The sequence below is a fragment of the Hyaena hyaena genome, unplaced genomic scaffold, assembly GCF_003009895.1.
Source record: "Hyaena hyaena isolate Hyena2069 unplaced genomic scaffold, ASM300989v1 scaffold_38, whole genome shotgun sequence".
Taxonomy (NCBI): Eukaryota; Metazoa; Chordata; class Mammalia; order Carnivora; family Hyaenidae; genus Hyaena; species Hyaena hyaena.
In genome coordinates this window covers 2,232,850-2,260,688 of record NW_024080670.1, presented here as the reverse complement: position 1 = coordinate 2,260,688, position 27,839 = coordinate 2,232,850, and the positions used below count along the sequence as shown (strand labels likewise).

Genomic DNA, 27,839 nt, shown 5'->3' with positions numbered 1-27,839 from the left:
GACTGAGACCCAGAGAGGGGAAGTGAGCTGTGCCGGGCCACGCACTGAGTTAGAGGCAGGGTTAGAGATGACCAGGTCCCACATCAGCATGTCCCAAGAGGCCCCTCCCGTCTGTCCCCAGATGTCCCCATCTGTCCCCGTCCCCCACGCACACCACACCCTGCAGGGGCCAGTGACATCGGGGGCGGGGGCGGGGGGACCCCGTCCGCCCTGAGCAGGCTCTTGTGACCAGCATCGCCTGCCATCCTCAGCACCTCCAACCATCTGGGGCTCCAACGAGACGAGTGAGGTGGCTGTCGTGGAGGGCCACCCGGTGCGGATCCTGTGCGAGGCCCGAGGAGTGCCCTCTCCCACCATCACCTGGTTCAAGGACGGGGCCCCTCTCGCGCTCAATGCCGAGGCTGTCTACACCAGGGGCGGCCGGCAGCTGCAGCTGGCCAGGGCCCGGGGCGTGGACGCAGGCACTTACACCTGCAAGGCCAGCAACGCCGTGGGGGTCACGGACAAGACCACCAGGCTGGAGGTTTATGGTGAGCGCTGCGCAGTGGGGGAGGGGGGCGCTCTGGGCCCAGGCGGTCCTGGCTTCAAAAGTCGCTGAGGAGAGTGGCCAGAAGCGCAGGGTCTTGGGGCTAAAGAGTTACGGGCCATCTCAGCTTGAACAACTTCCCTCACTTGGACAGGCCAGGATGTCAAGGTCTGGGGTGGAAGGGCCAGGCAGAGCCCAGGAGAAAAGCCAGGCTTCTCTTAGGGGTGCGGGGGAAGCACTTTTCACTGCTTTTCAGTGAATTATGAGCTGCTCTGCGTTAATCACACCATGAGCCAGGGCTCCCGGGGCTTTTCATAGCTTTGGCTCATTTAATCAGGGTCAGGGGCCTGGACCCTTGTCGCCCTGGGTCCCACTTACTGAGGAGAGCTGTGTTCTCTGGGGGTGAGAGACTGGCCAAGGGCCACTTGCTAGGAGGGGATGGGACCCGGTTCATGGTGGGAGGGGGGGTGGTTCTGGCTGTGAGTCTTGTGCTGTTTACCTGCGTGTAGACCCACCTTGAGTGGCCCTGAGGATGCATGGGGAAGGGGGGAGACACTAAGTGACTGTGGGCAGGGATGGAGTCTGAGCAGGTGAAGTTTGAGACCCAGAGTGCAGGCCAGTGGGGTTGCCCTGGCCCCCAGAGATGCAGGGGATGCGGGGGGGGCGGGGCTCAGGTGCCAGGCTGGGGTGGGGTCCACGAGCATTCTCTGAGTCCCCAGCTGCCAGCTCGAAGATCTCATTGGGGGATCAGAGGACCTTCTGGAAATGAAATGGAAAATGTGTGCATCAAATTTCCAAAGGGGCTTGTGACCCAAATAAGGTTGAGAAGCTCTTCCCAGGCAGTTGCCACCCCAGGTCCCCTGGCGAGGGCTCCGTGGTCTCAGGAACTTGGGGGGCCCTCCTCAGGGGGAGGAGAGAAGTCCCCCTGTTCCTCAGACCAGGGAAGGGACTTGAAAGCAGTGGTTCTGGTTTGGGGCCCTGGGGAGCTGGTCACTTAGAAATCAGCAGGTACGGAGACAGAGACAAGCTATTTTTCTGCTCACAGTGACCCCGCAGGGGTGGCAGGGACGGCTGGAGGGAAGATGCAAGCGGTGGGGGGGAGGGGGGGCAGGGGCGAGGAGAGGCGGCCAAGGGGCAGCGGAGGGAGAGAATGCTTCCAGCCAGAGGTCCAGGAAGGCTTCCTGAAGGAAGTGACACCTGAGAAGGGGGTTTCAGCTAGCAGAGGTGACGGAGGAGGCTGTTCACACAGGGTGGGGTCAGCGAGGGGCTTGAGCTGGCCCGCCGGGCAGCGCGCAGACTGGCATCCCCCCCCACCCTGGTCCCTGAGCCGCCCCATCTTTCTTCCCCAGTCCCTCCCACCATCGAGGGCGCTGGAGGCGGACCTCGTGTGGTGAAGGCCTTGGCCGGGAGGCCCTTGGCGCTGGAGTGTGTGGCCAGAGGCCACCCGCCCCCCACCCTCTCCTGGCACCACGAGGGGCTGCCTGTGGCCGAGAGCAACGAGACGTGGCTGGAGGCGGGAGGCGGCGTGCTGAGCCTGGAGGGCGTGGGGGAGGCGTCCGGAGGCCTGTACAGTTGCGTGGCCAGCAGCCCCGCCGGGGAGGCCGTGCTGCAGTACTCCGTGGAAGTGCAGGGTGAGCCCCGGTCTGCCCCCCGGGCACGGGCCCCGCCTCCTACCCCCACTGCGCGTGGGCCCCCAGCCCGGTCACTTGGGACAGGACACCACTCTGCCCCCCCCCACCCCCCGGTGCTCCTGGTCAATGGGCTGGACGTGTATCAAGGACTCCCTGAAGCCCAAAGCTGGGCTGTGGGCTCTGGGTCAGCCGGGGCCGGGCCCTTTGTCTGTCTCTTGCTTCCGGCTGACATTTCTCGGGCATCTGCTCCGGGCGGGGGGTGGTGCTGGAGATGAAGCAGGAAGCAAGGCGGACGAGAGTCCTGAGCTGTCCCTCTGGTGGGAGGACAGATGTTTAATACACAGGCCAAGCCTGTGGGGAGGCCGGGGGGGACTACCTGCTCTGTCTTGGGTGGTCCTGGAAGGCTTCCTGGAGGAGGAACCATTTGCAGGGGGGCTTCAGAGGGTGAGGCGAGGTTCGGGTCTTGCTCTCGAGGTGCTGGGGACTCGGGTTCGCTCAGCTCCAAGCACCCAATGGCAGGCTCCGCCCACAGTTCCCCCACAGCTCCTGGTGGCCGAAGGCTTGGGCCAGGTGACCGCCCTCACGGGACAGCCGCTGGAACTCCCCTGCCGGGCCTCAGGCTCCCCGGCGCCCACCCTCCAGTGCGTACGGGGTGGTGGAGACGGGCACGGGGCTGGGGCCAGGCAGCGACGCATGCTCGGGGGTCCCCGGGATGGGAGACCCTGCCCCTCCCCTGGAGGAGGGAGGAGGCCGCGGGGCCAGGGAGGTCCTGCCCTGCCTGACTCGCCTGGCCTCGGGCTGACCTGTCCCCGCCCTCCTCAGGTGGCTGCAGAACGGCCGCCCGGCCGAGGAGCTGGCTGGGGCGCAGGTGGCCTCAGGGGGGACCTCGCTGCACATCAAGCATGTGGAGCTGGGCCACGCGGGCCTCTTTGCTTGCCAGGCCACCAACGAGGCGGGCACTGCTGGGGCTGAGGTGGAGTTGTCCGTGCACGGTGAGGGGCGTGGGCAGCGTGGGATGGCGGGGGCGGGGGGCGGGGGGGAGGCGGTCATGGCCATCCGTGCCTGTGTAGGGCTGCTGGACCAGGGGCTGGTCTTTCCTGGGCCGCGCTCCTGGGCTGGACTTTCCAGCTCCCCGAAGTCACGCGGGTGTGAGAGGCTGGCCCTGGCTGCTTCCACGCGTGTCACGTGTCCAGTCCGCAGGCCCCTCTCTTGCCCCCTCCCAGCCCCGCCCCCTCTTCACTCACTCTCTTCACGCTGAGCCCGCTGAACTTCGTTCCGTTCTTTGTATACATCCGCCCTCTCGCCTCCAAGCCTGCAAATTGGGTTTCCTCTGCCCGGAACAGTCTCCCTCTTCCTCTTGGCCTGCCTCGCTGCTCCCTGTCTCTCAGTCCTGTCCTGAAATGCCCCCACCTTCCTCCGGGAAGCCCTCCTGGATTCCGCCGCGGCTCCGATCTGCACCGCCCAGCCTGTCGTGGCCCTAGCCTGCCACCCACTGTATTAAAATTGCTTGTTTGGCTGTCCAGCTCCGCTGCCCGGGTCCGGGAGCTCTGGCAGGGCAGCGCGGTTAGCCAGTGTCCTCTGCCAAATCCCCGGGCCTTGTACAGAATAGATGCTCAACGCACGTCTGGACGGGTGGGCGGATGGTGGATGCGTGGGTGCATGGATGGGAGGGTTTTAAAGGGAAAGACCTGCTTTACTGACTCCTGGTCTAGTGCTCTCCCCCTAAGCCAATCATCTCTTGGGTTGAGTGGGGGGAGCCCTGTAAGGACACTCCCTACTCCCCAGGCATCAGGGGGTAGCTGGGTACTCACTGCACCCCTCCTGGCTCTGACCTCTGACCTGGACCCTCCCTGCCTCTCCCCCTGCCCAGAGCTCCCACTGGTGGCCATCGTCGGGGGCGACAATATCACGGTGTCTTTCCTGCAGCCTGTGACCCTCCAGTGTGTGGGGACTGGGGTGCCCACCCCAAGTCTCCACTGGTGGAAGGATGGGGTGGCCCTGGCAGCCTTGGGGGGGGAGCTGCAGGTACGTTCAGGGGCCCCAGCGCTGGTGCGGCAGCTGGGCGCAGGGGGAGGGGCCACTTTCAGGGATCCCAGTGACCCTGTGTGGGTCCCTGGCAGCCTGGGGACGGGATGAGTACTGGGTGGTGGGGAGGGAAGTCAGAGGAACACAGTCGGGCGGGGTGGGGAGGGGAGCATCCCTGGAATCTGAACGCATAGCTTAGGATTCCACCCCCAGAGCCAAACCGCCCCCTTGACTCCCTTCTCCTGCCCCTGGGGTCTGCAGCGACCCGGCCACTTACTGTGTCCCAGCATCCCTCTTACCACCCAAATCAGGCTCCGTGTTCCCCACGGCAACACGTGGCCATCGCTCCTCCCCCTCCAGATCGAGAAGGTAGACCTGAGGGATGAAGGCGTCTACACTTGTACTGCCACCAACGTGGCTGGGGAGAGCAAAAAGGACGTGGTCCTCAAGGTTTTGGGTGAGGACCGGGGCACTGGATGGTGGGGTGACCCCTGGGGGCCCTTGGGGCTGCCCTGGGTGGACAGAGGGAAGGGGATTTTAAAAACATAGCATGTCCTGGGGCGCCTGGGTGGCTCGGCCGCTTGAGCCTTGGACTTTGGCTCAGGTCATGATCTCACAATCTGTGGGTTCGAGCCCCGCGTCGGGCTCTGTGCTGACGGCTCAGAGCCTGGAGCCTGCTTCAGATTCCGTGTCTCCGTCTCTCTCTGACCCTCCCCTGCTCACATGCTGTCTCTCTCTCTCTCTTCCTCTCTCTCCCTCAAAATAAAGAAAAAAGAATTTAAACATAGTGTGTTCTCACCTGCATGCATGTTTACTTTTGCTTGTCTTATTCATCTTTGGGTCCGTTTCTATCCTTGTGTGCGTGCGTAAAACCCGGCACCTGACACTTTTCCCGGCACCTGCCGCTAACGTTCCGCTTCTCCCCTGCGCCGGCTCACGGCTGTTCCTGCGGAGCTCGGCGCTGCGGTCTTTCCTGTTGTGGGAAGATTGCAGCCTGATGCCTTTGTCTTCATGCCGGTTCAGGATGGGGCTTCCTCGGTCCCAGGAGGCTTTGGGGGACGCTGGGGAGGCAGATCAGGGATGGCCGAGACGAGCCCAGAGCCCACATCCACCAAGACAGGGCTCTGCTGGTCTCCTCCAGTGCCCCCCAACATCGAGCCGGGCCTGCTGAACAAGGCAGTGCTGGAAAACGCCTCAGTCACCTTGGAGTGTCTGGCCTCGGGTGTGCCCCCTCCCGGTAAGACCCCTCCCCTTGGCCGACGGCCGTCTCCAGCCACCGCCCTGGTCCCCATCTAAGGAGGCCGCAGGGCCCCAGGCACCACCTGGGCTGTGGACACGACAGGGAGGGATCCGTAGGACCCTCCCCTATTCCTCGAATGCTCCTCTCTTCTCACTGTGTCAGTCCGTGCCAGGGCCCAGTGCCTTTGCACTGGTGTCTGAAGCAAATGTGCAGGGCTTCTGTTCAGAGCTCGCAACTTCACGGGGCTGCCCCGGGGCGGGGGGGCAAGGACCGGGACCTCTGAGTCGCAGTCTGTCTGGGACTCTTGTCTAGAGCTTGGGGCTAGGCGTGAGCGTTTTGCCGACGGGATGGGCTCTGGCGGGGTCTAAGCAAGCCAAGGGTACAGGTGGTCCGTGCTTGTGAGGCTGTGGATGCAGAGCGCGCCATGTTTTCCTCTAACGGTCTCCCCTCGTGAGTGGTCTCCTTGCAGGGAGAGGAGGTGAGGGCGGCTGGGCTGGCTTGGACTCTCCTTGCCCCAGGCTGCCCCAGCCTCCAGCCCATGGACCTTCCCCCCTGCCTTCTGTCCCGTCTCAGACAGCACTGCCCCGTTCCAGCCCCAGCCTCCTTCCTGGAGAACTCTGGCTTTTCCCAGTGCCCGAAATAAAGGCACACCGTGTGGCCACTCTGGAAGCTTTTCGTGGGTGCTCACTATTCAGGCACAGTCTGAAGGGCGGCCAGGACTCCTTGCGTCTCTGCTCTCTCCCTCAGATATCTCCTGGTTCAAGGGCCGCCAGCCGCTGTCAGCACGGAAGGGAGTGACGGTATCAGCTGATGGCAGAGTTCTCCACATTGAGCAGGCACGATTTTCTGATGCTGGGAGCTACCGCTGTGTGGCAGCCAATGTGGCAGGGAGCACAGAGCTGCAGTATGGGCTACGGGTCAATGGTGAGCTGCCCTGGGACTAAGGGGTCCTCATCCAAAAAGTAATTCCTACATTCATGTGTCTGTCAGTCTCCCCATCCGTCTGTCCGTCCATCCATCCATCCATCCATCCATCCATCCATCCATCATCCATCCATCATCCATCCATCATCCATCCATCTACCCATCCGTCATCCATCCATCTATCCATTATCTACCCATCCATGTATCCATCATTGATCCATCTACCCATCATCTATCCTTTCATCCATCCATTACCCATCCATCCATCATCCATCCATCTACCCATCCATTATCCATCCGTCTATCCATTATCTACCCATCCATCCATCCATCATTCATCATTATCCATCCATCTCTGTAACCATACATCCAATCCTCTGTCCACCCATCCATCCATTCACCCATCTGACTGTCTATCTGCCCATCTACTTACCCATCCATCCATTCCTCTTTTTATCTATCTTCTATCCAACCACTTTTATTGAGTGCATGCTCTGGGGTGGACCTTGGGGCTGAGAAAACAGACCCCAGGGGCCTTCCGTCTAGTGGAGAATACAGTAATTATATTCTGGAAGAATACACAGTCACCCGGTATGCTATCTTCTGACAAAGAGGAGGTACGACCGAGTGCCCGGAACGGGGCACCAAGCTGGCCTGGGAAGTCCCAGAAGTGTCTTTGACATTTGGATGCATCCACTGCTGACCACCTGCCAAGGGCTGAGGCTGCAGAGATGCGGGGAGTTACAGGCACCAGAAGGAGGCTGGGACCCTGGCCATCGAGGCTGTATCTCCCAGATCCCGTTGAATCTTTGGACCATTTTTCTGCCCTGGAAGGCAGGCTAGCGTTTCACCTGCTGCCTCTGATTTGGGCAACAAAACCTGCCCAGAGGGTGCCCCCATGCTGTCTGCATAATCATGACCCCGTGCTATTTGTCACTTTCTAACTGGTCGACCTTGGGCGTGACTTGCCCTCTCTGAGCCCCCCAGTTTCCCATCTGTAGAAGCCTCATCGTGGTGGTGTAAGGATGAGAGGAGCCCATCGAAGCTGCGGGGTGGCCCGCCCTGTGGGGTGGCCCGGCAGGGGGCCCTACTGGCTCCGCCCCCGGTGGGGCTCACCCCGCGCCCGTGGTGTCCTCTGCCCCGCAGTGCCTCCACGCATCACCCGGCCGCCCAGCCTGCCAGGCCCCGTGCTGCTCAACGCCCCGGTCCGGCTGACCTGTGACGCCACCGGAGCCCCTAGCCCCACGCTGATGTGGCTCAAGGATGGAAACCCCGTGTCTACCTCAGGGGCCTCCGGCCTCCAGGTCAGCAGGCTGGGCAGCCCTGGCGCACCTCTCTGGTGCCTCAGGAGGTACTGGGAGCAGAGGTTGGGCCCTGGGAGCCCCGAGGTGATGGCTGAGCGGTGGCCGCTGGGGACGGTTAGCTGCCAGGGGGCGGGGAAGGAGAGCTGCTAATAAAAAGAAGAGTCTGGAGCCGCAGGGGGCTCCGGAAGCGTGATGCGCAAGTGCGCCACCCATGCGGGCCGGGCCGTAGATGTAACTTTAAATTTCCTAGGGCCGACGTTCGAATGAGTAAAGGGAAAGAAATGAAATCAGTTTCAGTAGAACGTTTTAGTTAAGCCAATCCATCCAAAACTCTATGATCGGTTATTATGAAGGCCTTTTACAGGGTTTCTTTTGGGTCCAACTGTTTGAAGTCTATTGTGTATCATCCCGGAGGTGGGGGTAGGGGTGGGGGTTCAGCCAGTGTCAAGGGCTCCGTAGCCCCAGCCCTGGTCTAGAGCGCAGCGAGGTGATTGGCCCGCCCCCCGGAGGTCCCGAGGTCTGGGTACAGCTCGCAGCTTTCCAGCACTGGAGGGGGGGGAGTCTGGGGTCTGGGGCACGTGAAGGTGTGGGTGCTGCCCCCTGAGGTGCGTCGCCTCACGTGGGCTTCCGTCCGGGGACACAGGTCTTCCCCGGGGGCCGGGTCCTCTCCCTGGCCAGCGCCCGGGCCTCCGACTCCGGCAGCTACTCGTGCGTGGCGGTGAGCGCGGTGGGGGAGGACCGCCAAGACGCCGTCCTGTCCGTCCACAGTGAGTCCCGCTCAGGATGCTGTCTGGGCCCCGCGGGGGCTCAGCGAGGTGGGGCTGGGGGCGTCCCTCCCGGAAGCCCGTCCAGAGTGGGGGAGGGGTGGTTGGGCACGGGAGGTGCCGGCCTGAGACCGTGGCTGCCTTCGTGGGGGCTTGAGTTAGAGGCGAAGTGCTCCCCCATTGCAGACGGAGGGGCGGGGAGTGGAGGTGAGTGGCCCACATCGGCAGGAGCTGGTGTTCGGGGAGCAGGTGGAAGGTGGCAGGAAGGGCCCCGGGGCAAGTCAGGAATAAGATGCTTTCACGGTCCTGGATGGAAGGGGGTCACTACTTTCCAGAAAGGCGGACGGGGGAGGGTGAGGAGCTCCTGAGTGTCATCGCCGTGGGGTGCGAGTCCTGCCTCGCCACTTCCTGGCTCTGTGAGCTCGGGCTAGCCACTCCGCCTCTCTGAGCCTGCGTCTCTTTATCTGCGCAACGGGCGAAGAGAGCGCCCGCCTCAGTGGTTGCCCTGGGATTCACCAGACTCGTGACGCACACAGTTCCACTCACTGCTGTTTAAAATCCCCAGGGCGCCCCGGGGGGCTCTGTAGGTTCAGCGTCCGGCTTGCGCTCTGGTCATGAGCTCACAGTCCATGGGTTCAAGCCCTGCGTCCGGCTCTGTGCTGACAGCTCAGAGCCTGGAGCCTGCTTCCCATTTTGTGTCTCCCTCTCTCTCTGCCCCGTTCCCGCTCACACTCTGTCTCTCTCTCTCTCAAAAATAAACATCAAAAAAAATTTTTTAAAGCTTAAAAGAAGATATTGTTTCTTTTTTTTAAAGTTTATTTTTGAGAGAGAGAGACAGCATGAGCATTGGAGGGGCAGAGAGGGAGGGAGACACCGGATCTGAAGCAGGCTCGCATCTAGAGAGAGCCCCACGCGGGGCTTGAACCCACAAAACCGTGAGATCGTGACCTGAGCCGAAACCTAGAGTCAGACACTTAACCGACCGAGCCACCCGGGCGCCCCCAAAATATTTTATTTCTAGAAGAATTTGAGATCACCGTAAATTCACAGGCAGCTGTAGGAATTAGTACAGAGCGATCCTGGGTCCCCTCTACCCAGTTTCCCTCGATGGTGGTATTGACGCTGAATCCCACGTGGGGTGTTGACGCTGCTGTGACTCACCGTCCTCAGATTTGGGGGCCCCCTCGGGGGTCAGGACCGGGAGGGTCCTCACAGGGAGGATGAGAGGGCCCCAGCTCAGGCTGGCGGCCCCCTCCCAGCGCCGCCCCCCCCCCCCCCCCGCCCCGCCCATGCCCTGTTGCTTGCTTCTGACCCCGGCCCGGCATCCTGCCGGCCCCAGCCACGTGCCTGAGACCCCTCTCCTGCCCCCTCCTGCAGTGCCCCCCAGCATCCTCGGCGAAGAGGTGAACGTGTCCGTCGTGGCCAACGAGTCCGTGGCCCTGGAGTGCCGGGGCCAAGCCGTGCCCCCGCCCGTGCTCACCTGGAGGAAGGACGGCCGCCCCCTGGAGCCGCGGCCCGGCGTCCACCTCTCCGCAGACAAGGCGCGGCTGGAGGTGAGCAGGGCGGGGGCCGTGGGGGAGCCTACGGGACCGGCTCAGCTCGGTGTGACCCAGCTCCCGGGGCACGTCCTCCTGACCTGGTCAGAAGCTGCCGCAGGGCCCCCCCTCGGTCCCCACAGGGCTGAGCCCCTCACGTTTCACCTGTTTTTTCCTCCCTGTTCTAAGGCCTCCCGGCCTTGAGGCATTGGAGACCTTCACCGGGCCCCTGGCGCAGCCAGGGAAGGGGAGATTAGGGTCAGGGACTGTGGGGGCAGCAGCCTGGGTTTAAATTTTATTGCCGCCTCCTCCCCGCTGGGCCACCTTAAGGCGGTGTCTTGACTGCTCGTGTCTGTCGCCTGTAAGCTGCCCTTCTGGGGCGGCTGGGGGTCTTATGAAAAGAAAGCCAACCCCCAGGATAGCGCGTCCCTGTTCAGCTAGGGGAGGGGAGGTATTTCTCCGGCTGTTGGGGAGAAACTTCCACTCCAGCCTGTTCCTCCTCCTCCCAGCCCTCTACACCTTGTGATGTGATCATTCCCAACTCTGAACACCCCAATTTGGTTTCCCCTACCCCCAACTTAGCTTCCTCACCTCCTCTGTCAGGATCTGACCTCTGAGGACAGGATCTTACCCCACCCCCACCCCCATCCTTCTTCATTTTCTACCTTCCCTTCTGGTCCGTTCTGTCGGACTTTCCAAAGAGGCCGGGAGCAGATTAAAGGCAGGAGAGGCAGCCCTTGGCAGAGCTGGGCTGGGGATGTGAATTGGGGGTGAGGCTGTTGGAGCTGCCACATGGGGAACGCATTCCGTGTGCCGGCCCAGGTCAGGCGACTGCAAGCTGTGGCTTCTAGAAACTTCACGGTGCGCTATGGAGGGGAGGTGCCCTCAGTCCCAGGTGGGGCGGCCTGGACGCAGTGAGGTCAAACCACCTGCCCAAGGTCACGCTCGGCCCCCGCTGACGGGCCATTCTTGCCCTTGGCCAGGTGAGCAGAGCGGAGGTGGAGGACGCCGGCCGCTATACCTGTGAGGCGCTGAACCAGGCGGGCCGCTCGGAGAAGCACTACAACCTGAATGTCTGGGGTGAGGGTCTTGGGGTCCCTCCCCCGCACCTGCCGTGGCTCTGGCTTTCGCGTCCCCGGAGGGGTGCTGCCTCTCTGTTCCCCGCCCCCTTCCCTTCCCAGCCTGACACCCGCCTCATACGCCTCTCTGTTCCCCCCCCCACCAGTGCCTCCCGTGTTCCCCTCAAGGGAGCCCCGCACCCTGACCGTGACCGAGGGGCACCCCGCCAGGCTGTCCTGTGAATGTCGGGGCGTCCCCTTCCCTAAGATCTCCTGGAGGAAGGACGGTATGATCGCCTCCCTCGCCCTGCCCCGCCCTCGGTGCCCTGCTCAGGGAGGCTGCTCCCCGCCCTCGCGGGGTGCCCCTGCCCCCGAGCCTAGCTGAGACCCAGACAGCTGGGCTTGTGACACTGGGGGCACAGAAGCGGCACTGCCCTCAGTCCCTCTGCGCTTGGTACCCGAGTCTGCCAGTGAGAGCTGTTGGGCTGTGGCCTTCTCTTCCAGAAAGCCCTCCCTGACTAGCGCCCAAGGCTGGGCCAGGGCCTCCTTGACTCAGGCCCTGTGTTTACCTGTCATGTGACCACCTTAGCCTTTCCACGTCTGCTTCTCCATGAGTCTGTGCGCCCCGCAAGGCGTCGTCTCAGCCCTCCCCCCCCACCGCCCCGGATTCCAAAATTGGTGTAAAATAGTGCTCGGTAAATATTTGAGATTCATTCATTGACCCAATATTTACTGAGAGCCTCTCCCTGCCAGGCCCCATCCTGGGGGTTGGAAATATAGCAGCAGATTGGGGGAGTCAGATAATAGACAGAAAGTCAGTGAGTAACGTAGATGGTAAGTACTATCTATGGAGAAAAATAAAGCCAGAAGAGGGAGAAGGCGTTTGCAGTTTCAGGCTGGGCGGTCAGAGGCGTTTTTGGCCAAGCGGAATTTAAGAAGAGGAAGGAGGGATGCGTGTGAGAATATCGTAGGGAAAAAACATTTCAGGCGGCGGTATTAGCAGGTGCAAAGGCCCTGGGGCTGGGCTGGGCTTCAGGCAGCACCCGGATCTGCAGGCAGCTCCGTGATGCGGAGAAGCCCAAGGGTTACGGGGGCTCAGGGATGGGGTTTGGCACTCCGGGAGGGCTTCGCGAGAGAGGTGATGTGGACGTGGACGCCTGGAGGGTGGGCAGAAGCCGGCCAGGATGGGTGTGAGGACAGACATTCCAGGCGGAAGGACCGGGGACCAGGGGCTCTTTCTCGCTGCGCCCAGGTCAGCCCTTGCCGGGGGAGGGGAACAGCCTCGAGCAGGTGTTGGCTGCGGGGCGGCTGCTGTACCTGGGACAGGCCCAGCCGGCCCAGGAGGGAACGTACACCTGTGAGTGCAGCAACGTGGCGGGGAGTAGCAGTCAGCACCAGCTGCTGGAGGTGCATGGTGAGCCGGGCGGGGACGCCTGCACCCGGTGGAAGGGGCCGGAAGGGTGGGCCGCCGGGCACCCTGGGCGGGCGGGCCCCACCCTCCACAATCCCAGCAAAGACAGACGCAGTGACCGTGAGCATAGCTTCACGTTCCCTCTTGACTCCTGGGGCTTTACTCCTGCCCCTCCCAACCGGCCCCTTCCAGCCCGTGACCTGCGCGCGCGCTCGCGCGAGAGGGGCGCCAGGACCCCCGGTAGCCCCCGTGGGCCCCCGAGAAACAAGTATGTCTTGAGACGGTGGGAAACACAGACATGGAAGATTTCTGGGGAGTTCCTGCACGTAACGGGAACCCGTGTCCACACACTTGTCCCGGAGCGAGGGGATGAAACACCCCAGCCTCGTAAACGTCGTTCTAGAAAATAAGGCCAAGGACAGCGCCGTTCAGCATCCCGCGTGGAGAATAATGCCCTGCCCCAAACGGTCCCAGTGTCTGTTTAGGCTCCGGGAAGCCCCTCGTTTCTGGGGAAGGAGACCCCTCGCAGATCTTCCGGGCTGTGCTGTGACCTTATTCTCCAAGCAGAGGGCTTGCCCCTGATTTCCGGGATGCGGGAGAGGGGCCCAGGGGTGCTGTTGTGACCCCAGTGTAGAGATGGAAAATGGAGGCCCAGAGAGGTGGGGTCGCCTGGCGAGGTCACACAGCCAGTGAGCGGCCAGGCGAGGAAGGCCGAGTGGGGGGCCAGCCTCGCAGGTGGCAGGTGCCCGGTGCCCGGCGGCCACGGCGGCTTTCCCTGACACGCCGTCTCCTCATCTCCTCGTCCCCAGTGCCGCCTCAGATCGCTGGTCCCCGGGAGCCCCACACACAGGTCTCTGTGGTCCGGGACGGGGAGGCCACCCTGTGGTGCAACGTCACAGGGAAGCCCCCGCCCAGGGTGACGTGGGAGCGGGGCGGCCAGCCGCTGAGGGCCGCGCCTGGCCTGCTGCTGCAGAACCAAGGCCGGCGCCTGCGCGTGGAGCGGGCACAGGCTGCCCACAGCGGGCGCTACAGCTGCGTGGCCGAGAACGTGGCCGGAAGGGCCGAGAGGAGCTTCGCGCTCTCGGTGCTGGGTGAGGAGAGGAGGGCGGGAAGGGGGGCCCCGCTGGGGAGAACAAGGCCCGTTTGAGCTCTGGCAGGAGTCGGGCCTGCTGTTGGGGGAGCCTTGAACACTGCTCTCAAAAGCAAATAGCCCTCATTTCCTCCGTCCCTCTCTCCCTTACTTGCTGTTCCCCTACTCTGTTCCCGGCACTGGGGAACTACGCAGTCTCTATCCCGCATGACTCGTGTGTGATGGGGAGAACCAGGGCCTAGTAGAGACCAGGAAGAGCCTGAACACTTGTCATGGGAAGTCAGGGCGGCTTCCTGTAGGAGGTGACCTTTTAGCTGAAACGTAAAAGCTGAGTAGAAGTTAACCAGGTGCCGGGGCGGGGGAAGGGATGAGTGTGCGGGGCCAGAGGGAACACACTCTGCAGAGGCCTGGACAGGTGACACAGCACATGCAGGGTGACGGCCATATCCTCGTGATTCCAGTCTTTTATTGAGCGCCTACTGTATGCCTCAGGGTTGGCGCAGGAAGTGGTAGGAGGTAAGGTGGGCAGGGATGGGTTTAGGGAGGTCTCTCTCATCATGCCCCCCACGTCCACCCCCAGGATCCCTGGCCTCGCCCACTTCTCCCCTCCTGATAGAGTGTGACTTCCTTTTCGAGTGGATTGTTTAGAAAGCACAGAGGCGCCACTTACCTCTGGTGTGTGGCTTTAGGGGGCATATCTGCAGCCACCTAATTCCAGCCTCGTTGCTGAGCTTTGACTCCCTACCAGGCACTGTGCTAAGCGCTTGTTGAATCCTCCTGGCATCCCTCTGACGGGGTGGAGAAACTGAGGCCCAAGGTGTTTGTCTGGAGTCAAAGCCCAGCCTGCGGGCACCAGCCACTCCCTTCAGTGGGAGTCACTCTGATCTTGTCACTTCTGCTCCTCAGGCTCTCCTGACTGGGGGTGTACGGCTGACTCGCGGGGTACGGCTGTTGGGGGGGGTGCTGGGGAAGGAACGTACACCCCCCATGTGCACCCTGAGTGCGGTTTCTCCTCTGTGTCTAGTGCCCCCAGAGTTCACTGGAGACTTGGACCCACAGACCAACGTCTCTGCTGCCCTGCACAGCCCCTTGACGCTGCTCTGTGAAGCCACAGGCGTCCCCCCGCCACGGGTCCGCTGGTTCCGAGGGGAGGAGCCCATCATCCCCGGGGAGGACACCTACCTCTTGGCAGGTAAGGTGCCAGCCAGGGGACAGTCTGGACCTCTCCCTCTGTTTATCACACGCCCCTGACCGCTGACCCCTCGCTGCCAGGCCTGGCTGGGATAACCATTTAGCCGTTGGTCCCTCACATATGCCACCGGAAACACTGGCTAGGTGAGGTACTCCAGGAAACACAACCGGATTTAAATAAGCGTAGGAGAGACTTCTACTCTGTTCCCCTCCTGAAGGCTGACAGCGACTATGTGCATAGTGAAGGTTCTGATAAGTCCTGCAGCAGAAATTCTCATGGCACATCCATTACATCCCCCAGGACAGTAACAGACTTTGAGAATGCTGAGCCAGGCACCTCCTCTGGATATCCCTCCTCCCCACAGAGTTGGTTTGTGAGAGTCCTTCCTGGTGCACAGCAGGGGAAACCGGGGCCCAAGAGGCAGTGGCCCGTCCAAATCTCACGAGAACTCTCCAAGACCCCCCAAAGTCCAGCCTCAGTTGGACATCACATATCGCATCACCACAGCTGGCACACTTCTCTTCTGCTGGGCAGCCTGGGCTCAGCTTGGCCCACTCCCCTCCCTCCCCAGGGGGCCGGATGCTGAAGGTGGCCCGGGCCCAGGAGCAAGACAGAGGTCTCTACTCGTGCCTAGCGAGCAACGAGGCTGGAGAGGTTCGGAGGAACTTCAGTGTGGAGGTCCTGGGTAAGCCACAGCCCCGTTCCGATGAGCACCCCACGAATCCCCCCTCTCTTGCCTAGGAGCTTCTGGGGGCTGTCCCCAGGACCATGGGCTTATGCTATAGCAGGGGGCTCACCACAAGAAGGAGGGAGAGACCAAGCCTTGTTTCCTCTGCTCTGAAGCTGCCATGGAACTTTCCAGAAACAGCAGAGACTAACCCCAACTGGAAGGGGGACAAATATTTGCAACACCACTCACTTATTGAACTCACTGCCCCATGGAAGGAGGCATAAGGGGATGGGAAACTGAGGCATAGGAAACTGAAGGCACTTGCCTTGGCACTTGGTTCTGGGCTCTTGGCCTCCTGCTTCAAGGTCGTTTGGTCAACCCTGGTCAGTAACCGTCTGTCTCCCTGCTTCTGCCAGTTCCTCCCAGAATTGAGAACGAGGACCTGGAGGTGGCAGTCAGGGTCCCCGAGGGGCAGACAGCCCACCTGACGTGCAACGCCACAGGTAAGGGCCCCACACAGAGGCCGGGAGAAGCATGGGAAGTCGGCTTCAGAGAGAAGGAGGGGGCGCCCGGGGGTTCCATCCTGCCCCCAGCCCGAGTGCTCCCTGTGGGTCTCTGTGCATCCTGAACTTGGCACCGCATCCCCGCTCATCTTTGCACTTGCTCTGCCTCCGCCCCAAACACTCCTCCCCGCCCCTCACCTGACTAGAGACCTCAACTTCCAGAACTTTCCACAAGGAGCCCTTGGTTGACCCCTTGGGCCCGTGGGCTACCTCCACTGGGGTTCCACAGGCCCCAGGGCTTTCTCGTCCCAGCAGTAAGCACCCTGGACCATAGTAACCTTGTGACATCTGTGTACCCCCCCGGGCTCTGAGGTCCTTCAGGACCCAAGGATTGCCTGGTCACCACGGCCCTCCCAGTGCCTCGTGGAGTAGGCTCCCATTAACGCTTGTGGACTGGAGTGGATGGATGGAGAGAGGGATGGAAGGGAGGGAGGGAGGGAGGGGGGGGGGGGGGGATGGATGGATGGACGGACGGATGGATGGGTGAACGGGAGGCAGAACTTGCGCCTGCCCTGCAGCTCTGCACCGAGCCGTGTCTGCCCAGTCCTCCATGAGCAGCAGGCAGGCAGCCACATGGGAAGGGGCCCAGGCCAAGCTCGGAGGCCGCTTCCGCGGCCTGCCCTGCTGCGGGGACCCGGCCTGAGATGGAGAATCCACGGCCCCTGCCTACCCCGGGGCCACCTCTGACTCTTGGCCCGCCTAGTCAGAGCCTTCTGAATGGTCTCATCTGCCTCTCCCGCTCCTTACAGGCCACCCGCAGCCCAAGGTCACGTGGTTCAAAGATGGCCGGCCGCTGGCGGGGGGAGACGCCTACCGCGCCTCTCCAGACGGAGCCCTCCTGCGGGTCGTCCGGGCCAACCTGTCGAGTTCTGGCCACTACTCCTGCATCGCCGCAAATGCCGTCGGGGAGAGGACCAAACACTTCCAGCTTAGCGTCCTGGGTAAGTGCCGGTCGCCTCCCGGACCCCCTGGGCTCCGAAAGGAGGGGGGACCAAGGTGCCCCGCTCCTAACAGGCAGCTTCCCACAAAGCACTCTGCTATCTCCCCCCCCCACCCCCATTTCTTCAGGTTCAACCACAACAAAAGTGGTCCAAGCTGTACTGGCTGAACATTTATCATGAGCTGGGCATTTGCACAGGCCTGAGTGGCTGGACCTTCACAGCAAGCCTGGGGGGGGCTGGGGGGTGTGCTTGTCCCTCTGTGTCACCAGTGAACTCTGAGGCTTGGAGAGGTGACAGGGCCCCCAGGTGTCCGTCTCCCGGGGGTAATCGGCACGAGCTTTCTTCAGGAGAAACGGGGGCCTAGAAAATGAGAGGGACACAGTCTGGCTTAATAAAATCTCTTCTACAAACACCGGTGGTAAAAGGGACAGTCCCTTGCAGGACCTAAAAGAAGAAATCTTAGGGCCAACGAGCGCAGAGCTATTCCACGCATCAGGGCGAGCGGGACAGATTGGAACCCAAGCGGGATTGACACGGCTCTGGTACATTAGCAGATGGGCTGGCTGTTAAAGACTTCTGGGGAAATTGAGGCAGGAATAGTCCAGAACCTCCCCTGGGGCGCTGCTTAGGGGTCGAAAGCATAGGCTCGGAAGCTAAGCACCACCAGTGGCTGAGATCTTTCTGGATCCTTGGGCCCGGGTTAGGATCTCTGTTAAGGATCACAGCCCCCCCTGCCTCCCCACAGTGGCTCCCAGCATCCTGGGAGTGGCCGAGGACAGTGCGGACCAGGAGGTGACAGTGACCATCAACAACCCCATTTCTCTGATCTGTGAGACGCTGGCCTTCCCCTCCCCCACCATCACCTGGATGAAGGACGGCGCCCCCTTTGAGGCCTCCAACAACATTCAGCTGCTCCCAGGTGCTGCCCTCCGGCGGTTAGAGGAAGGGACCGCTGAGCCTGAGGTCATGGGCCCTTGCGGGTGACGCTGGCCCCTGTCCCCGCAAGCAGGCACCCGCGGGCTACAGATCCTGAATGCCCAGAAGGAAGACGCGGGCCAGTACACCTGCGTGGTCACCAATGAACTTGGGGAGGCCATGAAGAACTACCACGTGGAGGTGCTCAGTAAGTCGGGGAGCCTCCCAGACAGGACAGGGCAGGTGGGAGACTGCTTGGGAGCCCTGGGACCGCGGCACCTGGGCCACACGGACACCCTAGGCACCTCCACGTGGCGCATCTCCTCTGAGGGTCCCCAGGCAGCCAGAGCTGCCCCAGGCGTTGTAGGACCAGGGGCACTAGCAGCGGAAACAGGTGAGTTAGGACTTGGGCCACGTGTGCAGATCCCCGCCGGTCCCCAGTCACCTGCACTGCGCTGTGGCCATCGGCCCTACACCTGAGACCTGGCACCCCCAGAATGGCCCCCAGAGGTCACCCTAGGAAGTCCCCTGCCTGAGACCTGCCCTGCCCCGTTAACCACTAACAGCCAACCGTCCCTGCCCTAAATGCACAGTCACAGGAGCCGTCAGCCTCCAGGGTCCCTGTTGCTCTGAAGCAGGGAAGCAGCCGCCCGTTTCTGGGACTGCCCTGGACCCGCAGTGGGCACTGGGTACCGGCACCCCTTTCCCAGGCCTGCTCCTCACACCCCCTTGTGGCTTTCAGTCCCTCCTTCCATCTCCAAAGACGACCCCTCGGGGGAGGCCGGTGTGAAGGAAGTGAAGACCAAGGTCAACAGCACCTTGACCCTGGAGTGTGAGTGCCAGGGCGTGCCCCCGCCCACCATCAGCTGGTACAAGGACGGACGGGTGAGCTTGGGGCCCCGGGAGCCCCCTGCTTCTGCTTGGAGCCTTCCGGAGAAGGCAGGCAGAGCTTCCGGTCCTGCCCCACTTTATGTTTTAATAAGAAATCCAACTCTTTATAGGGAACTCATCAACATTAAACTCCACATTCACTCATTTAACTTGCCCAGTTTTTCAGCTACACGGGTTTGGTGTTTAAAACCGTCAGAGCGCTACCCTCGCTTCGTGTTGTATTTTTTAAATTTTATTAAGCTCTGTGTACTCTCGACTAAGTATTTTCTGCTCCTTCATTCTTTCTTTCTTTTTTTAATGTTTGTTTATTTTTGAGAGCGAGAGAAAGAGGCAGAGCAAGTGGGGGAAGAGCAGAGAGAGAGGGAGACACAGATTTGGAAGCAGGCTCCAGGCTCTGAGGTGTCAGCACAGAGCCCGACATGGGGCTCGAACTCAAAAACCACGAGATCATGACCTGAGCCGAAGTCAGTCACTTAACTGAGCCGTGCAGGCGCCCGCTTAGCGTGTGTGTGTGTGTGTGTGTGTGTGTATTTTAAAGTTTTACTTATTTATTTTGAGAGAAATACAGAGAGAGACAGCACGAGTGGGGGAGGGGCAGAGAGGGAGTGAGAATCCCAAGCAGGCTCTGAGCTGTCAGTGCAGAGCCCCTCACGGGGCTCGAACTCACAAGCTGTGAGACCATGACCTGAGCTGAAACCAAGAATCAGGCGCCTAACCGACTGAGCCACCCGGGTGCCCCTGCCCCTCATTTCTGATCGTCCCCCCTCTTTCTACCCCCAGCCCGTGACCCCCAACCAGCGGCTCCACATCCTGGGCGAAGGCCGGCTGCTCCAGATCCAGCCCACGCAGGTCTCCGATTCAGGAAGATACCTGTGTGTGGCCACCAACGTGGCAGGCGAGGATGACCAGGACTTCAATGTGCTCATCCAGGGTGTGTGGGGGCCACTGGGGCAGGGATGGCGCAGGGGGAGCGGGGAGTGTCCCTGCTTCTGGAATGATCTAGCAGGCAGGCTGTGTTCCTGGCTGCTTGTTCTCTTGCTCGTGGCTGGCATGTCTTGCCCCCAGAACCCTGGCCCGGGCTCTTCCCTTAACTGACTGTGACCTGGGGACGTCACTGCCCCCCCCCCCCCCCCCCCCCCCCCCACTGGCCTTGGTTTTACCTTTGTAACATGTGGGTCATCGAATCAGGTGGCCTCGAGGGGCCCTCCGCTTCTGAAAGCCAATGGTTCTGGACTTCTGTGTTCCAGTCAACAAACCCTAGCTAAGACTTAGGATCTGGCTTCCTCCCCCGAGAGGGATGTCAGCATGTCACGCGAAGTCTTTGAGTCCCCTGGATGTGCGCTGCGGAGGGCAGAGCTCTGTCCCCGTGCCTAGCATCGTAGCTGCTCAGCAAACGCTGTTTGAAGGAATGAGTGTGTTTGAAAACTGCCTGGACCTTGGGGATCCGCTCTCACAGTGCACTTTCCAGCCCTGAGAGAGGCTGGCACGGGAGTCTCTTGGAGCAGAAGTGCACCCCGGTCCCTCAGCTGTGCATCCTAATGGCTCTGTCCCCCACCCTAGTGCCCCCCATGTTCCAGAAGCTGGGCGACGCCGGTGAGGACTTGGAGACCCTGTCCAGGGAAGAAGAGGTCCGCGGTGGGGTGACCGAGTTCCGAGAGGTTGTGGAGGACAGCCCCGCCTATCTGTACTGTGACACCAATGCCATCCCTCCCCCGGAGCTCAGCTGGTACAGAGACGGCCAGCCCCTCTCGGCTGGAGACGGGGTGTCCGTTCTGCAAGGTAGCTGAGGGTGTGCCCAGAGAGGTCGGGGCATCCGCAGGCAGGGATCGGGGGCACCCTCACCTCAGACTGGCCTTCTGTGTCCTCGGAGCCCTCCTGTGTGCCACTTGCTGTGTGACCTCGGGCAGGCCACCTGCCCACTCTGGACCTTAGCTGCCTTTTGTAAACCAGGGCTAGATGCCCTTTGCTTATTTGAAGGCAAGAGCAGGGTCCGCCTTTGCCTCTGGTTTTTAGAACAAGCCCAGCTCTGGGTTTCGAGATCTGGAAGGTCCTGGAATGGCTGGGCCAAAGCTGGTGTCTTCTCTCTGCAGGGGGAGCTGGTTCCTTTGTTATGATCGCATGGGGACCACGCTGGGGTGGGGATTCCAGGCACAGAGCCCTGTATCATCTCATCAGAGGGGGAGCGCGTGACCTTTCGGCCTAGGATTTGTCCTTTGTCCTGCCAGCCCCAGGGGGCAATGGGGGGGGGGGCGGGGGAATGACACGGTTTGCACAGGCCTCTGGATGAGCAGGGTCATTCCAAGATTTGTACTTTGGCGCTTGCAAAAGAAGACAGACTCCTGGAGAAGGAGGGAAGGCAGTGCTTACTGAAACTGTTTATTGCTATCAGAAACTCCTGACTGACCCCTCAACCCGGCTCCTGCCCTTGGACTTGGACCCTGACCCAGATCCTGGGTACACAGTGAGCTCAGTCACATGCTGATGCCTACCTCAGGTCCAGACCAGAGGTTAATCCCAGCCATCGGTGGCTCCCCCTGGTCCTCGTCATTAATCTCCAGTCTCAGCACTGGCCACTGACCGCCAAGCATGGGCACGTGGTGGTTGTGGTCACGGGTGGACCTTAACTCTGAACCTGACCGTAGATCAACTTCACGTATCAAGTGACCCCCAGCCCCTATCAGACGCAGCCACCGGTTCTTTGATCCGGGCCACTTGTCCCCTGCTTCTAACCTTGGCCACAAGCACACCACAGCCTGGGCCAGCGACCCCCTCCCCCGCAACCCAGAATCCTGAACTCATAGGGACCTCAGCTCGGCCCTGCTGGAGACCATCTCTAGCGCCCCCCGCCTCCATAGATGCCAGGGTCTGGCACTGTCTGTCTCTTGATCACAGAGCGTCCCAGGTGACACCCCCAGCACCCCCCCCAACCCCGCACAATCACTACAACCCAAGAGCTGTCCTCTCGCTTTCTAAAAGCCAATGCCTAGACATTGGCCCAGCTCCCTGCCCCTCTGTGTGCCTTCAGCGAGGAGCTGGGCTCAGCGCTGCTGGGCTCTCTTGGGAAGCCTCAGTTCTTCCATCTGCAAGATGGGAGTGGTAATCGCACACAGAGTTGGAGGTCAGGAAAACGCCCAGCCCAGGGCCCGGCACCCAGCAGGCGGGGCAGGCTGATCGTCTCCATGTCACCCAGGAGGTGGGCCAGTGACGTCTCCCAGGGCCCCTCCAGGGTCAAGAGTGGGCCTCCTTGTCCTTGTTCAGGCCTCGGTCCTGTGTCCCCGCAGGAGGTCAAGTCCTGCAGATCCCCCTGGTGCGTGCAGAGGATGCCGGGACGTACTCGTGCAAGGCCTCCAACGAGGTGGGCGAGGACTGGCTGCACTACCAGCTGTTCGTGCTGAGTGAGTGGCCGGCCCGGGGCCGGGGGGCCTGGATCTGCAGGGCCCATGGCGGGAAGGGGGCGGTGCTCCTTGCCGAAGGGGGTCAGGGCAGAGTGCATGGCCAGTCCTGCCGTACCGGGCGGTTGATGACAGAAGGCACACTACCTTGGACTGGGTTCAGATTCCAAGTGGCTCTGTGACCTTGGGCAAATCACAGGTGTCCCTGTGCCCCGGAGTCCCTAGCTGCAGCGCCTGGGGTGCTTGGAGAGTAGGGCACAGGGAGCCCCTCCACACCCCCCACCCCCCACCCCAGCGACCCTTCCCAGGCAGCCCGCCACTCCTCACCCTGCTCTGTCTGACCCCCAGCCCCCCCTGTGATCCTGGGTGACACGGAGGAGCTCGTGGAGGAGGTCACGGTCAACGCCAGCAGCACCGTCAGCCTCCAGTGCCCGGCCCTGGGCAACCCTGTGCCCACTGTCTCGTGGCTCCAGAACGGGCTGCCTTTCTCCCCGAGCCCACGGCTGCAGGTCCTGGAGGACGGACAAGTCTTGCAGGTCAGGACGTCCCCCGGCTCGGGCGCCTGCTGTGACTCAGTCCTGCTTGTCCGGGAACCCAGGAGCCGGCCTTACCTGTGCCAGATGAGGCTCTTTGCCTGAAGGCAAAGATTCAGTTCAGCCCCCCCCAATCATCTTACGCGAGGAGCTCTCGGACAGCACAAGGCCACACGCAGTACCTGGAAAGGACACATGTGCTGCATCTAGAGCCCAGCGCGGCAGGAAAGCCATGTGACCCTTACAGAGCTGTGCCTGGCACCCTCGGTCACCCAGATCCAGACACCGCTGTATGGGTCAGGGTCAGGGTCAGGGTCAGGGTTAGGGGTTAGGGCTAGGGTTAGGATTTAGGGTTAGGGGTTAGAGTTAGGGTTTAGCGGTAGGGCTAGGGGGCGGGGCTAGGGTTTAGGGGTAGGGATCAGGGTCAGGGTTAGGGGTTAGGATTAGGGTCTCCCAATAAAGTACAGAGTGACCCTGCTTGGGTTCGGTGAGGAGGGCCTGTGTCACCATCTAGTTTGCTATCGGCAATCATCTAGCATCAACCTTTCACTTTGCCCTGAATGTCACAAAGAACCCTTTACTGATGTAGGGGATGGGGGTCACCCTGAGCGCTGCTCTGTGCAAACATAGGTGTCCAGCCTTCTGAGGGTCGGGGGTGAGCCCTCTCGGTCCTTCCTGGGGGAGCCCAGAGGTGTCTCCCAGACACCCTTTCCCTCGCCCGCAGGTGTCCACGGCAGAGGTGGCCGATGCCGCCAGTTACATGTGTGTGGCCGAGAACCCAGCAGGCTCCTCAGAGAAGCTTTTCACCCTCAGGGTGCAAGGTGAGCTGGGCCAAGCAGCAGCCCCGGGGAGGTGGGAGGGGGTGGTTCCCAGCTCTGGAGGGCCTCTGCTCTGGGCTGGTGGTGGCCCACTCCGTGGGTTGACCTTGCGGGCGGACATGGCGTGTCATCCCACCGCGAGGGGCACTGTCTCAGGGCTTCTGGTGTCCTGGGCTCTAGGCCTGGACCCAGAGCACATAGATCCCAGCTGACGCCAGCCATATGCAGGGACCTTGATTGCTGCGAGCCAACCCCCGATGATTTTTTAAAAACTTTTTTTTAATGTTTACTTACTCATTTTGAGAGACAGAGAGATAGAGTGCACACAGGGGAGGGCCCCAGAGAGAGGGAGACACAGAATCCTAAGGAGGCTCCAGGCTCTGAGCTGTCAGCACAGAAGCCGACGTGGGTCTCGAACTCACAGACCGCGAGATCATGACCCTTTCCCTGGGGTGTTCTTCCAGCAGAGCTAGGAGGTCAGCCCAAATTTACAGCTCAGAGGGTACCCCCAGAAGGGGATCTCTATCTCATTGGCCATGAGCTCTGCCTCCAGATGTGGGGCAGCTGTGGCCTCAGGGACAGAGGGAAGACAGAACACTCAAAGCCTAGGACTCAAGCCTGAATGAGATCTCAGCCCCACCACTGTGCAGCTGCATGGCTTTGGAGCAGTGACTCTCCCTCTCTGATCTCTGAGCCTTGTGTTGTCATCGGTGAGGCAGCTGTGACAAATAGGGTCTACTGCACGGCGTTGTTTATTATTTTTTAATGCTTTTTATTTATTTCTGAGAGGGAGAGAGAGACAGCGTGAGCAGGGGAGGGTCAGAGAGAGGGAGACACAGAATCGGAAGCAGGCTCTAGGCTCTGAGCTGTCAGCACAGAGCCCAACACGGGGCTCGAACCCACGAACCACGAGATCCTGACCTGAGCTGAAGTCCGACGCTTCACCGACTGAGCCAGCCAGGCACCCCCAGCCTCGTTTAAAGGGACACCAAGACACGGCACCAAGAGCTCCTAGCTGACCGTGTCCCACTCTGTGGCTCTCTGTCCTCCCTGCACCAGAATGCGTTCATTCTCATGTGTCTTTCTTTCTCCCGGTGGCTGTGGGGACAGCCCCCCCACGAATCACAGGCCCAAACTTGGAGCAGGTCACGGCCATCGTCAACAGCAGCGTTGCCCTGTCCTGTGAGGTCCATGCTCACCCGAGCCCTGAGGTCATGTGGTATCGAGACAGCCAGGCCCTCTCTCTGGGAAAAGAGGTCTTCCTCCGGCCTGGTGGGTAAACTGAGGCTTGGAGTGCAGCCTGAGGCTGTGTGGGAAGTCAGAGTTGCTTCCTCGGGAGTCTGGGAGGTCTTTGGGATTGTGGGCCGGGGGGCCTGAGGCCTGTTTGCTGGTGCGAGGGGCTCGCTTCCTCCCCCCACCCCCCGGCAGGCACCCACACCCTGCAGCTGGCCAGGACACAGCCGTCAGACTCCGGGATGTACACGTGTGAGGCCCTCAATGCCGCCGGCCGAGACCGGAAGCTGGTGCAGCTTAGCGTGCTGGGTATGTCCTGTCTGTGCCCCACTCCTTCAATGAGCCCCCAGCCCCACACCCTGAATCAGCACAGCCAGGAGAGGGGCAGCCGGCCCCGGGGCGGGGGGGGGGCATCCCAGGCCCCCTCTCTGGGCAGCACGGTGGGTAACATCCTGGTCTGTAGAGTTGGACACACGGAGTTTGAGACTCAGCTGTGCACTTAACTTGCTGTGTGGTCTTGGGCAAGGCACTGTCCCTCTCTGAGCCTGAGGCCTCCCGTCTGTAAGGTGACAGTTGGCGTAAGCACGGTTTGAGAGTGTTTACCCCACACCTGGGGCGCCGTGAACCCTGAAGCCAAGGAGCAGATAGTAGGACAGCTCGGCGGGGGGCGGGGGGAGGTGCTGGCCCAGAAAAGTCCCTTCCCAAGCCTGATTGATCCCAGGTTTTCCGCAGAGAGACTGTGTCGGGCCTCCTGGTCTTCAGAATCCTCTTGGGGAAAAGCTGGCCCAAGTTGTCATGAGCCAGGGCTCCCTGGAGGTTTCCTTCTAGCCCCAGGGCTAGTTGATTCATGAGTGTGTTATTCCCGGACTGTGTGTGCACAGGACGCTGTGACAGGTCCCATGGGCTCATAACCAGGGGCGGGGGCTTCTGCATTGGTTTGCTGGAGGGACATGGGCTGTGGGGTCCCCTCACCCCAGAAGGCTCTGACGCACCAGGGCCCGCCCTGTGTAGGAAAGATCCCAGGAGGGCCATTGGAGCATCGCCCCGTCTAGGAAGCTGAGGCGGGAGAGGGCAGGAGGCTTTTCCCAGGACCCGGGCCCTCCTCACCTCCCTGGGTCTGTGCCATCCCAGGGGCGGGCTCCACTGTGGGACCCCTGTGGGCCTCCGTCGCCCGTAGCTGGAAGCAGGCAGGATGCCGGGAAGGCTGCCGGGCCTCACTCCGCTCACCTGTGTTCCCAGTGCCCCCCACCTTCAGGCAGGCTCCCAGCGGCCCCCAGGATGCGATCCTGGTCCAGGCTGGGGACACAGCCGTCCTGAGCTGCGAGACCGACTCGCTCCCTGAGCCGACCGTGACGTGGCTTAAAGACGGGCAGCCCCTGGTCCCGGCGCAGCGCACCCAGGCTCTGCTGGGTGGGCAGAGGCTGGAGATCCAGGACACCCAGGTGGGCAGCCCCGAGGCCTGGGCAGCAGTGGGCGGTCGTGGGGCCGGGTCCTGGTGAGCCCGGGAGGTGGGGTGGGGCAGCCGCGTGGCAGGGAGTGGGGACGGTCACCCCCTCAGCCTCCAGGATCTCGTGCCACGCTGCTTAGCGGCCTCCGGGGCAGTGATAGGAGAAGAGCGTTTGAGCTCCAGGGCTGGCTCTGAACTGACCTTGGGCAAGTCCATTACCCGGCACCTGCCTCCATTTCCCTGGGATCTAGAAGCCTTTTCCAGCCCCTCCCCTCCCCCCCCAGCTGTGCCTATCTGGGAGTCTGCTCTGCCCGCCCCCCTGGTGTGGATTAGACACTCACAAGTGTCTGCTGTTCCTCTGGAAATCCATGCTGGGCTCCTGTCTTCCAGCCCAGCTCCATCCTCCCCCCACCAGCGAGGGACTTTTTCCTCCAGGCTTGGCTGACATGTAGACCCAGGGGCGGGTGGGGGGGTCTAGAACCTATGCACTCACCCTCCAGCAGCTTTCCTGATCTTGAGGTTCTTGGCAAAGGCCAGAGGGTCCTGGCTTCCCCGGCGGGACCAGCATATCTGGAGAGTCCCTTCTCTGGAAGGTTCTGAGGCCTGGGTGTTTTGGGGGGGTCCTAGGTATCCCCATCCTGGCCCCTTGCACACCATCACCATGTGCTCTCTTTGTCCCAGGTACTGGATAAAGGTGTATACAGCTGTAAAGTCAGCAATACCGCCGGGGAAGCCATGCGGACCTTTGTCCTCACCGTCCAGGGTAAGCTGGGGACCAGCCTGAGAGCATTGCTGTGGGAGCCCCTAGCAGCACACAGGGCTACCAAGGGTGGGAGGGGCAGTAGCCAGAAAGAGTCAGTGGCCCTGAGTATTTAGGGCACAGGATACGGCATTGAAAAGGCCAGGACTGCTCTTAGACCTGCTCTCTCAGGCTCAGCACAGCACCTTGGTTCCTCTGAGCCTTGGGTTTATCTTCCTGTAAAAGGAGGAAAAGTAGTACCTGCCTACTAGGTGGACAGGAAGCATTCAATTGATGGGCTGCTGTGACTGTATTATAAAGTGCCCAACACGGGCCCTGGGAGAGGCAGGCAGCTGGAGCCCTGGGGCCTTGTCACCACCATTTTGAGCCCTGAGGGGCCTGCTCCATCAGTCCAAGGACAGAACACAGATGGCATCTGATTGGATGTGGCTCAAGTGGGGGAAAGCGGGAGCTCACTTAGGGGAGCAAGGGGTGAAGGCTCAGCCAGATTTTCTTGGGGTCAGATGTTGTATCAGTTAGACTATAAACTCAGCTGTGTAACAAACAGACCCCAAACACAGTGGATTAAATGAGAGAACTTTACCTTTCTCATGCAGAAGCCCAGAGGTGAGTGTCTAGGCTTGTGGGTAGCTCAGGCCCTACCGAGTGGCAGGTAAATTACTGAGTGGCAATTTGGGGACCCAGGATCTTTCCATCCTGTTGGCCTCCCACCCCTTAGGGCGTCACCCCTGTCCACATGCATCCCATCCCAGTTCACAGGAAGCAGAAAGGAGCAGAAGCAGAAGGCAAACCTTTTTGTTTTGAGCGAGTGATGTGGAAGTTGTATCTGCCCTTGCCTTGCATCCTGTCAGTGGGAATGTCGGCTGCTGGATGCAGCAGGCTGCAAAGGAGACTGGGAAAATGTAGTTCTACCTGAGTGACCCTGTATTCAGCTAAGCTCCTGTGGAAGATGGGAAGGACAGGTGGGGGGGTGGGG

General features: G+C 61.3%; 1 protein-coding gene across 1 annotated transcript in view; it reads left to right on the top strand.

The window, feature by feature from the left end:
• The window catches only part of HMCN2 (hemicentin 2), a 148,045-nt gene that overhangs the window by 82,246 nt on the left and 37,960 nt on the right, over positions 1 to 27,839 (top strand). Inside the window, exons 31-61 of the mRNA XM_039229423.1 lie at positions 252 to 530; positions 1,876 to 2,157; positions 2,690 to 2,798; positions 2,980 to 3,149; positions 4,028 to 4,182; positions 4,543 to 4,639; positions 5,324 to 5,419; positions 6,170 to 6,346; positions 7,493 to 7,650; positions 8,294 to 8,417; positions 9,792 to 9,967; positions 10,933 to 11,029; positions 11,175 to 11,294; positions 12,260 to 12,421; positions 13,228 to 13,509; positions 14,533 to 14,700; positions 15,272 to 15,385; positions 15,787 to 15,873; positions 16,683 to 16,874; positions 17,620 to 17,793; positions 17,884 to 17,997; positions 18,532 to 18,674; positions 19,461 to 19,611; positions 20,241 to 20,459; positions 21,962 to 22,075; positions 22,421 to 22,608; positions 23,330 to 23,426; positions 24,534 to 24,695; positions 24,852 to 24,965; positions 25,896 to 26,098; positions 26,785 to 26,866. Coding sequence (XP_039085354.1) covers positions 252 to 530; positions 1,876 to 2,157; positions 2,690 to 2,798; positions 2,980 to 3,149; positions 4,028 to 4,182; positions 4,543 to 4,639; positions 5,324 to 5,419; positions 6,170 to 6,346; positions 7,493 to 7,650; positions 8,294 to 8,417; positions 9,792 to 9,967; positions 10,933 to 11,029; positions 11,175 to 11,294; positions 12,260 to 12,421; positions 13,228 to 13,509; positions 14,533 to 14,700; positions 15,272 to 15,385; positions 15,787 to 15,873; positions 16,683 to 16,874; positions 17,620 to 17,793; positions 17,884 to 17,997; positions 18,532 to 18,674; positions 19,461 to 19,611; positions 20,241 to 20,459; positions 21,962 to 22,075; positions 22,421 to 22,608; positions 23,330 to 23,426; positions 24,534 to 24,695; positions 24,852 to 24,965; positions 25,896 to 26,098; positions 26,785 to 26,866 — 4,806 coding nt within the window. The remainder of the gene's footprint in view (positions 1 to 251; positions 531 to 1,875; positions 2,158 to 2,689; positions 2,799 to 2,979; positions 3,150 to 4,027; positions 4,183 to 4,542; positions 4,640 to 5,323; positions 5,420 to 6,169; positions 6,347 to 7,492; positions 7,651 to 8,293; positions 8,418 to 9,791; positions 9,968 to 10,932; positions 11,030 to 11,174; positions 11,295 to 12,259; positions 12,422 to 13,227; positions 13,510 to 14,532; positions 14,701 to 15,271; positions 15,386 to 15,786; positions 15,874 to 16,682; positions 16,875 to 17,619; positions 17,794 to 17,883; positions 17,998 to 18,531; positions 18,675 to 19,460; positions 19,612 to 20,240; positions 20,460 to 21,961; positions 22,076 to 22,420; positions 22,609 to 23,329; positions 23,427 to 24,533; positions 24,696 to 24,851; positions 24,966 to 25,895; positions 26,099 to 26,784; positions 26,867 to 27,839) is intronic.